The sequence below is a fragment of the Rhinatrema bivittatum genome, chromosome 12 (genome assembly GCF_901001135.1).
Source record: "Rhinatrema bivittatum chromosome 12, aRhiBiv1.1, whole genome shotgun sequence".
NCBI lineage: Eukaryota > Metazoa > Chordata > Amphibia > Gymnophiona > Rhinatrematidae > Rhinatrema > Rhinatrema bivittatum.
Window position 1 is genome coordinate 17,088,162 of NC_042626.1, and position 13,598 is coordinate 17,101,759.

The 13,598-nt window shown below is 46.7% G+C and overlaps 1 protein-coding gene across 2 annotated transcripts in view; it reads right to left on the reverse strand.

Moving 5' to 3' along the window:
* Window positions 1–11,937, reverse strand: part of LOC115073688 (myosin-binding protein H-like) — a 33,898-nt gene extending 21,961 nt beyond the window's left edge. The window contains exons 1-3 of one of the 2 annotated variants that reach the window (XM_029572318.1): window positions 11,571–11,937; window positions 11,036–11,170; window positions 3,533–3,700 (exon numbers count right to left, since the gene is read on the reverse strand). In XM_029572318.1, the coding sequence (XP_029428178.1) occupies window positions 3,533–3,700; window positions 11,036–11,170; window positions 11,571–11,922 (655 nt within the window). In that variant the 5' untranslated portion in view covers window positions 11,923–11,937. Of the gene's footprint in view, window positions 1–3,532; window positions 3,701–6,802; window positions 6,986–11,035; window positions 11,171–11,570 lie in introns of those variants that run through there. The other variant, XM_029572319.1, reaches the window with a different exon arrangement.
* Window positions 11,938–13,598: the final 1,661 nt, after the last annotated feature.

A 13,598-nucleotide genomic window follows, 5' to 3' on the forward strand; every position in this document is an offset into this window, starting at 1 on the left:
TACGCACTGTAGTGATAGTGAACCCTACACTGCCACAGCACAGAAAGAGTCTACGCACTGCAGTGATAGTGCACCCTGCACTGCATCAGCACAGAAAGATTATATGCAGTACTTTGCAGTGATAATGTACCCCACAAATTCTGACACATTGAAGTGATGGAATAACTATAACCCACAATGAATGTATGTTTAGCAGCTCCAAGGGGTGCAGTTTCCATCCCAGGGGATCCTCTGAGAATATAATCCTAACACTGACACACATAGATCAACTGCTGTACCCAGGAAGTAGTTTGAGCATGTTAGGGGGGGGGGGGGGCTTAGGGTCCTTGTCCGCCATCAAATTCTGTCAATGATCATACACCCTGCAAACAGTGACACACTGCATAGCAATTATATACCTGTCAAAGCCTTACAAATTTAGGAGTCACAATTATTTAGCACATGCAAATGCCCCCTGCTCTCTTGGTACCTTGTAAAGCAAAGGCCAGAGGCAATGGAATGCCAGACTCGTGCAGCACCTTCCATCCCTGGCTCTAAGCCGGATTACATTTTGCCACAGGGGCAATAAGTGTACCAGGCAGGGTGGGCGGGAAGGAACAGTCGTCCCCCAGACCTAGAATGCTGTCTCCTGTCACAGCAAAAACCAGGTCCTGGCATTCGCTTTCTGATGTAAACACTTGTTCTTATCAGTCTCGGAGAAATCCAGAAACCCGACACTCCTTAGTGCCTGGGCTCCTTCCCTTATCGTTATGCCCACACACTCACACTAATCTTTCCACTGTTTAAGCAGTCACTGTGCACTGAGACAGGATGATTCCTCTTAGGATGTGTGTTTCGTTATTCCAGCCTGCTGGGACGTTTGCTGTAGACAGCTTGGTGGAACAACTCCAGAAATAGTTGATGGATTCAAAATGTGTTTAAGGTTATTTGGGGAATCTCTGAAACTTAATCTGCTGCCCAAGGCTATTTTTTTTTCTCAATTTGACAGAGCACCAAAAGCACATTTTGATAGCGGGAGGCATGCTTTATCAATTAACTCAACAGCCTTGGGGTATTTTAGGAAGAGGGAAGCATTTACAAGATCCGTTTCACAGTCCACTCCTAAATGATTAAGGCACTGGTTTGATTGATGGGCATGGGATGGTCGTATCCTTCTTTGCAGGTGCAGAGAGCACATGTTGGTGCACCGAGGCAGACCGTCTGATCATTGCCCCCCCTCTGCGGACAATTCTGAAAGTGATTTATGTTGGTTCTTATAGTTGACTCTGTGAAGAGCACACCAATGTCGGTTATGCTGTTATCATGGTTGAAAATGAAAAATTTAATAAAGACTTTGAAACATAAAAAGTGTTCATGGTCTCTCCAACAGTTCCTTTCTCTTGGCTGAAAGTGCATGCCTTGTGGAGCAACGGGGCATGCTGCTAGGCAGATTGAGAGGAGGCATTTCCAGGGTGGGTGGGTCTAGGTTGAGGGAGGAAAGGTGCACATGTGCTGACTTTTCCAGCAAAAGAAAAAGAAGAGACAGTACAAGTGATCGCACATTGTACCCATGGCAAGTTTCAAAGCCAAAGTCTGCACAGATTTCTCTTTGAAAATTGGTGCAAAGCCCCCATGGGAAAAGTGCATCCAGTTTTTATTCCCATGCGGAAAGGTTGAAAATTGCCCTTTAGATCAATCGTGGCCAACTTCAATCCTCAAGAGCAGCAAACAGGCTAGGTTTTCAGGTTATCCATAATGAATATGCATGAGATAGATTTACATACAATGGAGGCAGAGCATGCAACTATGTCTCATTCATATTCATTGTGTATATCCTGAAAACCAGGCCTGTTTGCTGCTCTGGAGGACTGGAGTTGGTGCCTCTGCACTAGATTATAGCAGTCCATTAATGCACTCTGTGCAGAAGTCTGTTCATTGAAGACATGCATTTAGTGAAAAGTGATCATTGTTCCATGATATGTAGAAATGATATTCAAAGGTGATGATTCAGAGGAACTGAAGCAAATCTCAGTAAACCTGGAAGATGTACTAAGGCAAACTGACAAACTAAAGAGAAGCAAATCACCTGGACCAGATGGTATACATCCCAGAGTGCTGAAAGAACTGAGAAATGAAATTGTGGACCTGCTATTGGAAATTTGAAACTATAAGTAACATCGTCTATAGTACATGAAGACTGGAGGGTTGCCAATTTAATGTCTATTTTTTTTAAAAGGGATCAAGGGCTAATCCAGGAAATTACAGACCAGTGAGTCTGATGTCTGTGCCAGGCAAAGAGGCAGAAATTATCATAAAGAGCAAAATTGCTGAACATATAGGTAAGCATAGTTTAATAGGGCAAAACCAACATGGATTTAGCTAAGGAAAGTCTTGCCTCACATATTTGCTACACTTTTTGGAGGACATAAATAAACGTGGATAAAGGCGAGCCCGCTGATATAGTATATCTGGATTTCCAGAAAGCATTTGCCAAAGTCCCTCGTGAGAGACTTCTTAGGAAATTAAAAAGTCATGGGATAGGGGGCAGAGTCCTATTGTGGATTGCCAACTGGTTAAAAGATAGGAAACAGAATGGAGCTGATGTAAGAAAATGCGCCCAGCCTAGTGCCCAGGTTTATACGTGGTTGGACGTGCTAGACTAGCATCTGATGCAATAAGGAGAAAACATGCGCCCAAACTAATGCATAGCTGATAGCGCCCATCACATGTAAATTCTGTGTAGATGAGGCTATCAGCTATTATCCCCCGATCCAGAAAATCGCTGGGTGCCCAACGCAAATTTTTTAATGTGGCAAATTTTACTCCAGACCCAAAGGTGGCAGAAAGTCAATTCCCAAGTCAAGGACTCATGAGAAATTTTAAAAAATACTGTTCTGTATGGTTCCTCCTACTTAGTATCGTTTTGTGACACTTAAATTTACTGCTTGTGGTGTTGAAAAATAAATATATAATGGCTTGATTTAAAAAAAAAAAAAAATCTTATGGCCGCACAATTTAGACGCCCATAGCAAGGGATGCTTAGCTACTGGCGTCCTTAGCAAAACTGGCCAGAAGCGGCATAAAAACGGACGCTCGTATTGAGCGCCCATTGCAATTGTGTATATCCTGAAAACCTGACCAGCTTTGTGCACTCAAGGACCAGAGTTGCCTATAACTTGTTTGTTGACTTTTTTTCTGTGAACTAGGAAGTGTTCTGTTTCTGTTTCCTGCATCAGGAACACTCAGTTCCACAACCTTCAAGTTAAAACAAACATTGTTTTGCCTTCATCATGAACCAGGATCATAGCAACGATCCCTTTTGCTGCCAAACTGGGGTGGTTGATCAGGAACTGCCATTTCTGAATGAGCTCATCACTCTGGCGTATACCATGGACCGGTACAGTAATCTAAACACCAGAAAAATTCCCAGGACAACCCGTGCTCTAAGTCATCAAGGGACAAAGCAGTGTATTAAGAGGATTGCAACATACATTCACCTGTACGATTCCCTCCATCGTGAGACAGAAAATGCATCCTTAAAAGACTTATTTACCTACTATCTCCTTAATTTGGACAGGTTGGGTAAGCACAGCGGGGTTGCTGACTCCTCCGCGGTTCGTGGCCTTAACCCGGACAAGGACTTTATCACCAGTGGTCAGGTTCTGGATCTTGTAGCGAGTGGTAAGGATTGGCTCTTGATTAACAGGTACCCAAGTGTCAGCTGAGGAAGTAAACACAGTGCATTCGGCAGATTAGAGTGACAGACTTGTACAATTATGTTTCAGGCTTGGGCATGTCTTTTCTAGCAAAACCATTTTACAGTTAGGCTACAAAGGGAATGCTGATGAAGTTTAAACTCAAGGGTGAGGCAGTGTAGTTGGGATAATGTGCAGACCTAATAAATGTTAACACTAACCAGGAAAATGATCTGGAGACATTAGCTGATAACAAACTGGCAAGGGGTGTATATAGCCAGGCAACAGTGTGTGCATGCAGTAAGCAGGGGTAGGAGGAGGGACGGAGGACCCAGTGACCCTTCTTTGCTCCAGGCTCATCTCCTCCCATCATGACCCTGAATGGCAGGAGGAGAGGGGCTGGTTTAGGGAGCAGAGTGGCTTTCTCTGGCCTGGCCTCTCTCCTCCAGTTCCCTGCACTGAATAGGAGGGGAGGGGGTGCAACAAAGAGTAGGGCAGTTTATTTTAGCTCTGCCCCTTCCAGCCTCCCCCCCTGTTCTCTGCACCGAGAGGGGAAGGTCTCCAGCAGGAAGCAAAAGGCTGTTCTCTGCTGAGTAAGATTCGGCACAGCCGGAAGACAGCAAATCTTCAGCTGGCTTGCTGCCCCTACAGATTTTTGCCAGGCCCAATCCTACCCCTGTATGAAGTGTTTGCCAAACCACATTTGGAATATATTTGGGTTGAGTTAGGGACATCCGTCCTCAAAAGAGGATCTCCAAAATCCATAAAAGAGACACAATGGCTTCTGCATGCTGAAAGATTAAACAGAGAAACAGAGGCAGTGATGACAGATAAGGATTGTAAGGCCCCGTCTAGTCTGCCCAAGGAGATCTCGGAGTTTCCCTTCAGGGCTTCTCCAAACTGGGGCTACTTATCTTGGAAAGCAGTCCAGTAGTGGGGGGTGGGGGAAGAGAGGAAGGGCATTGCCAGGCATGGGCTCATGGTGCTTGAACCCCAGCTCTATTGGACGGTGCTCCCCAAAATCTCAGGTAGCAGAGAACAGCCTTCAGCTTCCTGCCCCCAGCCCTCCCTTGTCTTACAATAACCGTACAAAAAAATATTCAAATTCAGGTGCCCCCTCAGCAACAGCAACACAGATTCCCTCCACTGCCAGATACTTTGTGAAGTAACACAAAATTCAGCAAAAAAGATACTCAGAACTCAGGTAAGAACCTTCCTATGAAAGGGGAGCACTGCGAATATTACTGCAGACCCTAGAACACCAATACATCTATTGGAAAAAGAGAAAATTCCAGACTGCTGTAGATCCCTACACAGGCACGGCACGCTAACAAAATCCCTCACCTCAGTCATGCAACGAGAACACAGACGGACTCTTACCTAATACAAAACAGGGGACAACAAATCAGAAACAAAATCGAGCAGGGACAAGTGATAAGGCAAAGCCAAGACTCTAAGCAGTGTAGCAATGCTGGAGAATGGGAAAGATAATTACACACCGGGCCCTAAAGCAACATCCTCTGGGACTTGAAGCAGCTTTCCGAGTGAAGAGCCAGGAGGGTCAGCGAAACAGAAGAGCCTGCAGTAATAAGTTGGCCAACGCCAGGCGAGCACAGGCCATGCCACTGGCCAATGGTGATCGGCCAGGATAAGGATGCAGGCCTTTACTTAAATCCCACACATGCTCAAGTTCTTTGCTGGCACAGCTCAGCTCCTAGGAATTTTCATTCTCCATTGATGGCCTGGTGTCCTGGTTGGTTTTGCCTTTACCTGAAACTAACCCTGCTGTTTCCTGTGCCCGGACCTCCTGACCCTGGTCCTATTCCTGTTCCTGCCTGGATGCCTTATCCCAGCTGTGCTGCTGGCTGGGCCTTGCCCCTAGGACTTGGACCCTTGCCTCAAAGGTCGGCAGCCCAGACCTGACCTCTCATGCCTCACTCAGTTCTGATGTACAGTGAGCAAAATACAAGGGTATAAGAAATGCACATTCCCAAAATGGACATATTCTAATCACTAAAAACTGAAAAAGCTTTTCTTCTACCTTTGTCTGGGCATTTTATCTTTCTAATAGTTTTGATCGCAGTCTCTCTTTCCCACTTTCCTCTTGCTGGAGTTCTTGTATTTCAGAGTAAGTTTGTGCATGTGTGAAGTATTGTGTGACCAGGCCCTGGACGGTACGAAGTCCTTGCATTTCACCACTGCTCCAGGCCCCACTCCAGCCTAAAGACCGCCCTGTCTGCAGTGATGAGGACCACGGGTGCAATCCCTGGGCTCAATGCTGTTCTAACATTCAAGGGTGAATCCGAATCTGGAGTGACACAACCAAATGTCTTGAATGTGGAGCTAACACCACCAGATCTATCAGATCAAGAGTCCGTAACAAAATGAGCATCACTTTCCGGGCTCCTTTTTGCCACCACGGTGTCTATGGTAGGAAAAAAAATTATTCTAGGTGGTTGCAAAACCTGACATTTATTTATTTATTTATTTATTTTTAATTTTTATATACCGATGCTCCTGTATACAATACATATCACACCGGTTTACATGGAACTGAACTGTGGCCTCAGGGGCAGAATACATTGGAACAGGTTGACAAAGAACTTACAAGGAGACATGCAGGGGACAGCGCTTGATCGGATCTACTGGCTTGATAAAAGTGGGTGATCTACCAGAGAACCTCTCTCCTCTGCAAATATTAGGTTATGAGCACTGCCTGTCAATTAGGATTCGTTTCCACACTGTGCTAAGGAGCTGTATGTGCTGGAGCAGAGACAAATGTCTCAATGCATCTCAGTAGCACCTGAGGATCCAACGACAGGCTGTCCTTCCCCGTGGCGCGTTCTCAGTCTTCAGCGAGCTTTACAATCTGCTGCTGAGCTGGAGTTTGTGGAGGTCTGCAGATTCAGAGCAGCACCCTCAGCTCTCATAGTGCAATGGCCATTCAGGGACAACGTCAGGCAGCTGTCAAACAGCGACCTTCATACTGGGATGCCCCTCAGACAACCTCTCTCCCACTCATAAACACATACGTGAACACACTCTTCCTCCTCCTTATCCCGGTGATCCTCCATGCCCATCCCCACCAGTGCTCAACGCCCAGCCGTTCTTCACCCACCAGCGCTCACCCTCTCTCATCTTCTTCCTTGTAGGCTGCCGGGAGTGGAGGAGGGGGAGGCTGATCTGCCTCTTCAGTTTGAAATGAAGGAGGTGGGATTCTGTTCCAGGCATTTCCCCCACACATGAAGCCCTGTGGAGAGATGGACCTTGGAGACAGGACAAGGGTGGGAGGGGGACCAGGGACCGAGTAAGACCTGTGCCAGCTCAGCATGGGCAGATTGGGCGGACCAAGCAGCTCTTTCCTGCTGACTTCTTCTGGGTGGGGCACTCCCAGTTTCTGAACTTCTCACAGAGGAGCTCACAGGCCGTCAGCTCTTGAAGAATGAAAATATTCCAAGGGTATGGCAACAGACCAGGATGTTCAGGAATGCAGGAAGAAGTTTAGGGGGCTGGGAGCAGAGGCGGGAGAGGGCATAACTTAATTTTACAACTTTTCTGTATTGTAAAGGATTATATGGAGGTGTTTGTTTCATTGTAAAGAAATGCAGAAGGCTTCTCACACATCAGGATGGATGCTGACTGCTTCTCAGCAGCCGTTACCGCCAGGGTCTGGAGGAGCTAAGGACAGAAGTCGTGAAAGATACATCTGCTGAGCAGATCTCGATTTTTTCGGACCCTTTCAGAGTGATTTCTATAGCACCATCCCTGCTGAATTCTGAGGGTTTTTTTTCTCAGTACAATTTCCCTACAGATAGAAACTAAGGGGATAATATTCAGCGGCTGGCTGGCTGGCTTGCAAAGTTAGCTAAATAAACTTATCCAGCTAACTTTGGCAGGATATTCAGTGGTGCAGCCATCGCACTGAATATACCTGACCATCTTAAGGTTATCTGGATACGTTTATCCAGCTAATTATAGGATTGCTCTGAATATTGACGTTATCTGGCTGACTTAACCCCACCCTGGACTGCCCCTGTGTTATCCAGCTAAATTTTAACCCTGATAATGAGTTATCTGACTAAAATGTAAATGGATAAGATGCTGAAATATTGAAAAGTCAGTATTTAGCCAGCTAACTTGTGACCTCTGATCAGGACAGCTCCAACTTCAGATCTAATCTAGAAGGGCTGAGGTTCCTACAAGGACAAAAAGGATCTTGAAATGGTTCTCAAACAGTACCATATATATATGTATATATTTCTTTCTTTTTTTGTAATTTGGCAGGCTAGAAGGGCTTAGCACTCTGATCCTCTATTACAAGCTGCAAACAAAACGGCCTTGTTTATGGGTTAGAAAATCAGTCCGAGTGAAAACATGCACAAACACAAGCAGTGGCGCACGGCTGCTCCCTGCCCCAACTCAAGACAGGCAGAATCATTATTTCGGTTCTAAAGCTCCACCCAAAATCTGGATATCCTGGTAATACTGGGGTCGGGGATTTCTGAATCATGTAGTCACCACATGGCAAAATCACAGAAAAAAAAATCAACCAAGCCTCCCTACCCCCTCCTGCCTTCCAGTGTGACCTGTTAACCTCAGCCCCGTTTTCCCATATTTTCTGACAAGGGAATGCTAGAGTTTTGGATGGCGGTTATATATCAGTCATAGAGAAGATGGCCAGGTTTGAGGGCCTGTCCGCTGAGAATTGTGGAATCAGCAGGGATCTATTTTCGCTGTAGTTTGGCGGGAGCAGCTTGGGCCACCTGTTGACCCAGCATTAGTGTGGGAGACCTGCCTGGACAGCCACCTGCTGCTCATAGGGTTGAGATCCATACAGGAGCCAACCGTGCCCCCTTGTCACTCTTTGCCACTGGGCTGGGTGTACGGATTTTATCTTTGGCTTAATGACTACCATTTTTCCGTTCCTCCCAGATCTTCTGGGACAGGTAATATCCCAAATGACAGGAAGCCTGAGATGAGGCTGCATCCGTGCGCCCTGAGAAATCTCTGATTAGAAACTTAGGGTCAACGCTGTGTCCCTGTGTTTCCTGACAGTGTGTTGTAGTGACAACTGTAGCTGGGAAATACAGCTGACAGACTCAGCTGTATTTGCTCTTAGCAAATTCAGAATTTGCACGTTCCTCGCCAAGGATCTAAAAACCGTCGGGTAAGCATGTTCAGGAAAAGCTGACTCAGGGTTGCAGGCCATAAATCTGTCTCCTGAGCTGTCAGATTGCTTAGGCAAAACCATTCCAATTGTGGAGAAGAAGCTACCCAAACTGGAATGCCATGAGTATTATTGATTTATTAACACAAACTTATAGGCTGCACAATCCTGCAAGCAATATTGCGCAGCTGATCACAAAATGCAACATAATAAACATATAACAACAAAGGGAAATAAAATAACTTGTAAACCTTGTTAATATAGAAGATTTTCTTTCTAAAACGTTTTACATCCTGTTCCTCCCACAGCTCACCTGGGAGAGCATTCCACAAAGTTGGCCCCATATAAGAGAAATCCTTGAGACCTGTACTTTGTAATCTAAAATCATACAATGGGCGTAGGCTGAGCATATTTGACCCAGAAGGACGTCGTATCCTAACTGGGAGATATGGCTTAAGCTACATGAAGAACTACCATGCAGTCATTTATGAATAATTATTAACAATTTAAATTGTGCTCACTGTTTAATTGGGAGCCAATGAAAGCCAACCAACATGGGAGTAATGTGTACCCAACAGTAACCTTACGGCGGCATTAGGAATTACCTGCAATGCTCTCACTTGTGTTTTAGGTAAACCCCTTGCAGAGCACTGCAGTAGTCCAACTGCCCGTACAACAGAACTTGCAATATTGAACAACGTAATTCTTGGGATAGTAAGTTCTTGAGGACTGCAACAATCTTAACTTAAAGAAGGCAGCGTGAACAATTAATCAAGAATCTAACATTACCCCCAGGTTCCTTGCTTCAAACGCTATAAGGAGAGATGGCCCTTGATATTTCACATTTCATCAAGCATTTAATGGTTCACATTGACCAAGCCACACAAGAGTTGTCTCTGATACATTCAGAGCCATTGCCGCAAACCATTAATCTCAGCCAAACTCCTCAAAAACCAAGCCTCTAGGTTGTCTTCAACCTTAGAACATGGAATGAAAAATTGTAAGATTCAGAGATCTAAAAATCTCACCTAATGGGTGCAAATAAATCTTGGATAAAACCACCAAAAGGGTGGAACTGTGGGAGACTCCACATTGCAAATTCCTCCATTGGGAACATGTATGCCTTCCCCGCAAGGACTCGATGTTTCCTGTCCTGTAAAAATGACTTAAACCAAAGTAAAGTAAATGCTGAAGACCATTGAGATTTCTGATTGCCGTAAAATTCCAGATTCTCCTCTGTCAAGCACAAAGGAAAGGAAGCAGCATGGCCGAATTAATGGCTGTACCGTCTGAGCACAGACCAGGTCCCTGGGCTGAGAGCCTGCTCATAAGAGAAAGGCCAGTCTGAATAGGCATTAGATGTGCATACAAGTGAGGAAAATGCAGGACTGGATCTTCTCCTCTGCCAGCACAGAAATCTGAGCACTGAGTAGAGAGGGGAAGGGAAAAAAGAAGGGAGAAGAGAGAAACTCCGGGAGTAGGGGGAAGGAGAAGAGGCACATGCTAGGGGAAAGGGGAGGAGGAAGAGACACGCTCTGTGGGGAAGAGTAGGGAGAAGAGATGCCTGCTTGGGAATGGGAGAGAGTAGACACACTGGAAAATGTAGCTGTGTGGGGAAGGGGGAGAAGCAGAAATGCATGCGGAGGAAAGGGGAGGTGGATGTGGAAAGAGAAGTGGAGGAATAAGAGACGCCATGGGCCAGGGTAAGAAGGACAGAAAAGTGCTGGAAGGGGAGGGGGAAGAGACACTACCATAGCCCCCTCTCTGCAGGGAAGGAGAGGTGGGGAGGGAAGTAAAACACATGAAGGAGGAAGGGAATGGAGAAGGGGAAGGGCGAGGAAACATACATTGGAGGAAGGAGAGGGAGCAGAGGGCCCCTGACGACAGCGGTGGGTAAGGTCTATTCCCGCCACTTTCACTAGACCGCACACACACAGAGCTTGCTGCCCCTTCGGTTTGAAAGCCTTAGCCTAAGTCAGTGATGACAACGTTTACCGTTAACCCGCAGGACCCTGCTTTTCAAAAAGCTTCACCGGTTCTGAGCGCTAAGGTTTGTGGTGGCCACGGAATCCGGCCTTCTGACTGGCTAATAAGGACAATGGCCAGCAAGGGCAGCCTCACTGCGGATTCTGCTGCTGAGGAGCAATCCTAGAGACATGCAGACAGGCAGAATAAGAAACTAAAAAAGCCATACTTCCTTCCTTGCTGTACTCCAGGAGGTAGCCGTCCAGGCCTGCAGCTCCAACCTTCTCTGGGGCTTTCCATTTTAGGGCCATGGAGCTATCGGTCACTTCCTCCACTGACAGATTCACTGGTTGGCTGGGAGGATCTGCAACAATAGGGATGGTGGTTGCAGGTTACAGGCCTCGGAGAAATCCATGCTGCTCCGGGAGTGCAAAGGTCCCACAGAGCCCTTCTCTGCTCCTAGCTCCTAGCACTTCCTCTCACCCTGCGCTCCCTCTCTTATCTCCCCATATCTCCAGGGTTCTCCTCTCTAGTCCTCGAGATCCCCAGTGCAGGTCTGGTTCTCAAACCCTATCTGCTCATGTTCTGATCCAAGTTTATTTCTATATTTTTAGTTACCCTGAAACCCAAATTTGACCTTTCCCTGTGATCCACAGAATCCTTTTGCGCCCATCTCAACCCTCTGCACAGCCTCACTCTCCCCCCCCCCAAGACTTCTTGCCCCCCCTTTGCACTCTCCAACCTGCAGTCCCCAGTTTCCTCACCCTCTTTGGGAATCTCAGGAGCTGGAGCTGGAGCTGGAGCCGTGGTGGGTGCCTGGGGTCCAGCTAGAGCCGCAGCCTCTGCTGGGGCATTTTCAGCTGGTGCTTCCGGAGCAGGAGCTTCAGTTGTAACTTTTGGAGCTGGTTCTGTAACTGGGCCCAAAGGTGTTTGTGGCTCTACAGGAGCCACCACGGCCTCCGGTTCTTTGGCTGGCTTGGTGGGTAACGTCTTGCCTGGAGCTTTCTTGATGGGAGCTTTGACAGGCATGATGCCTTGGCTTGGGTTCTCTCCTCTCTGGAGCAGGACTGTGCTGGGGCTCCCAGGCTGGTATTTATATGATCTCCGCAGGCACATTTCTCAGCTGTTCCTCCCTCAAGGTCTATTCCAGTCCTAGAGCACAGGCTGAGCTACAAATAGCTCAGTGGCCAGGTTCCTGTAAGGGGCTTGTTGGCCTATTTCCAACTCCAGGTCTTGATTCCATCAAAGCCTGAAGCTGCTCGGGTTTTAAGACTAATAGTAGGGAATGAAACAATCTGAATGGGAGCTGGGAGAAGGTTTCCGCAAAGTACATGTGAATTGTGAGCAAAGGCTCAGTTGTATGTGGAAGAGGAACCATGATCTTTACTGTCTTGACTGAATTTTAGAATATAAGATGCCATCTGGTGGTAACAGGATAATTTTGCATGCAAATATTAATATTTTACTTGTAGAGAGCAAGACAGTAATCACTGACACCCTCCTTCATAAACTCCAGAAGTATAGCCTTTAAACATAGTGCTCTCTTTTGATCTGTGGCCAACTCCAAGTACATAATGGCTGCTCTTTCACTGCATCTAGCATTCCATATATATTTTAGCTCCAGTAGAGAGTGTCAAAATGTATTCTGGCTGAAAGCATCATCTATCTTTTTCTTTCTGCTCTGCTGCATGATCTTTGCGTCTATGTAAACAACATGGGTAGGTCTTGAATTCCTGAATAAACTTGGGTTAATCATTCCTGAATAAACCTGGGTTAATCATTCCTTCTGCTTCTCCTCACTGCCCTCACTGCCTGCAACATGCGTTTTTTACTGTATCGGCCTGACAGTAATTTGGCAATGAGGGTGAATGTGAGGATGGATAACTGAAAGCAGCCAGGAATATTAACTGCAATACTGGCATTTGGACACACGTTTTCGACGCGCTAGCTTTACCCCTTATTCAGTAAGGGGTAATAGCGCATCCAAAACGCACGTCCAACCCCCCCGAACCTAATAGTGCCCGCAACATGCAAATGCATATTGATGGCCCTATTAGTTATTCCCGCGTGATTCATTAAATAAAATGTGCAGCCAAGCCACACATTTTGCTTTCAGAAACTAGCGCCTACCCAAACGTAGGCGTTAATTTCTGCCAGTGCCGGGGAAGTGTGCACCCTTCGACTTAATATCATGGCGTCTGGTTTCCGAACCCTTGGCTGTCAGTGGGCTCGAGAACCGATGCCGGCAAAATTGAGCGTCAGCTGTCAAACCCGCTGACAGCCGCCGCTCCTGTCCGAAAAGAGGCGCTAGGGACGTGCTAGTGTCCCTAGCGCCTCTTTTTACCGCCGGGCCTAATTTAAATAATTTTTTTTACTGTATCGCGCGCACAGGAGAGTATCCTGTGTGCGCGCCGGGAGAGCTCTCCCACGTTGTTTACTGTATTGGCCTGACAGTAATTTGGCAATTAGGGTGAATGTGAGGATGGATAACTGAAAGCAGCCAGGAATATCAACCAAATGAGTAACCTCCTGAAGGTAAGTGGGCTGGGTGTCAGGACCCAGGAGCCTGGGAAGCTGCAAGCACTGGGTCCTTGCTCAGGGAGCGATTCTGAATGCCTCTATATGCTGTAATTACTATGCTCCTGTGCCTCTTGGACTGACCACCAGGCATACTGACCTGGGACCCAGCTTTAGATCTTACCGTGGCGTACGGACTGCTGTACTGACTCTGGTTTCTGTAATGCTTCTGTTGGGAATGGGTTCCGTGTAATGTTTGACCACCTCTGTATGTG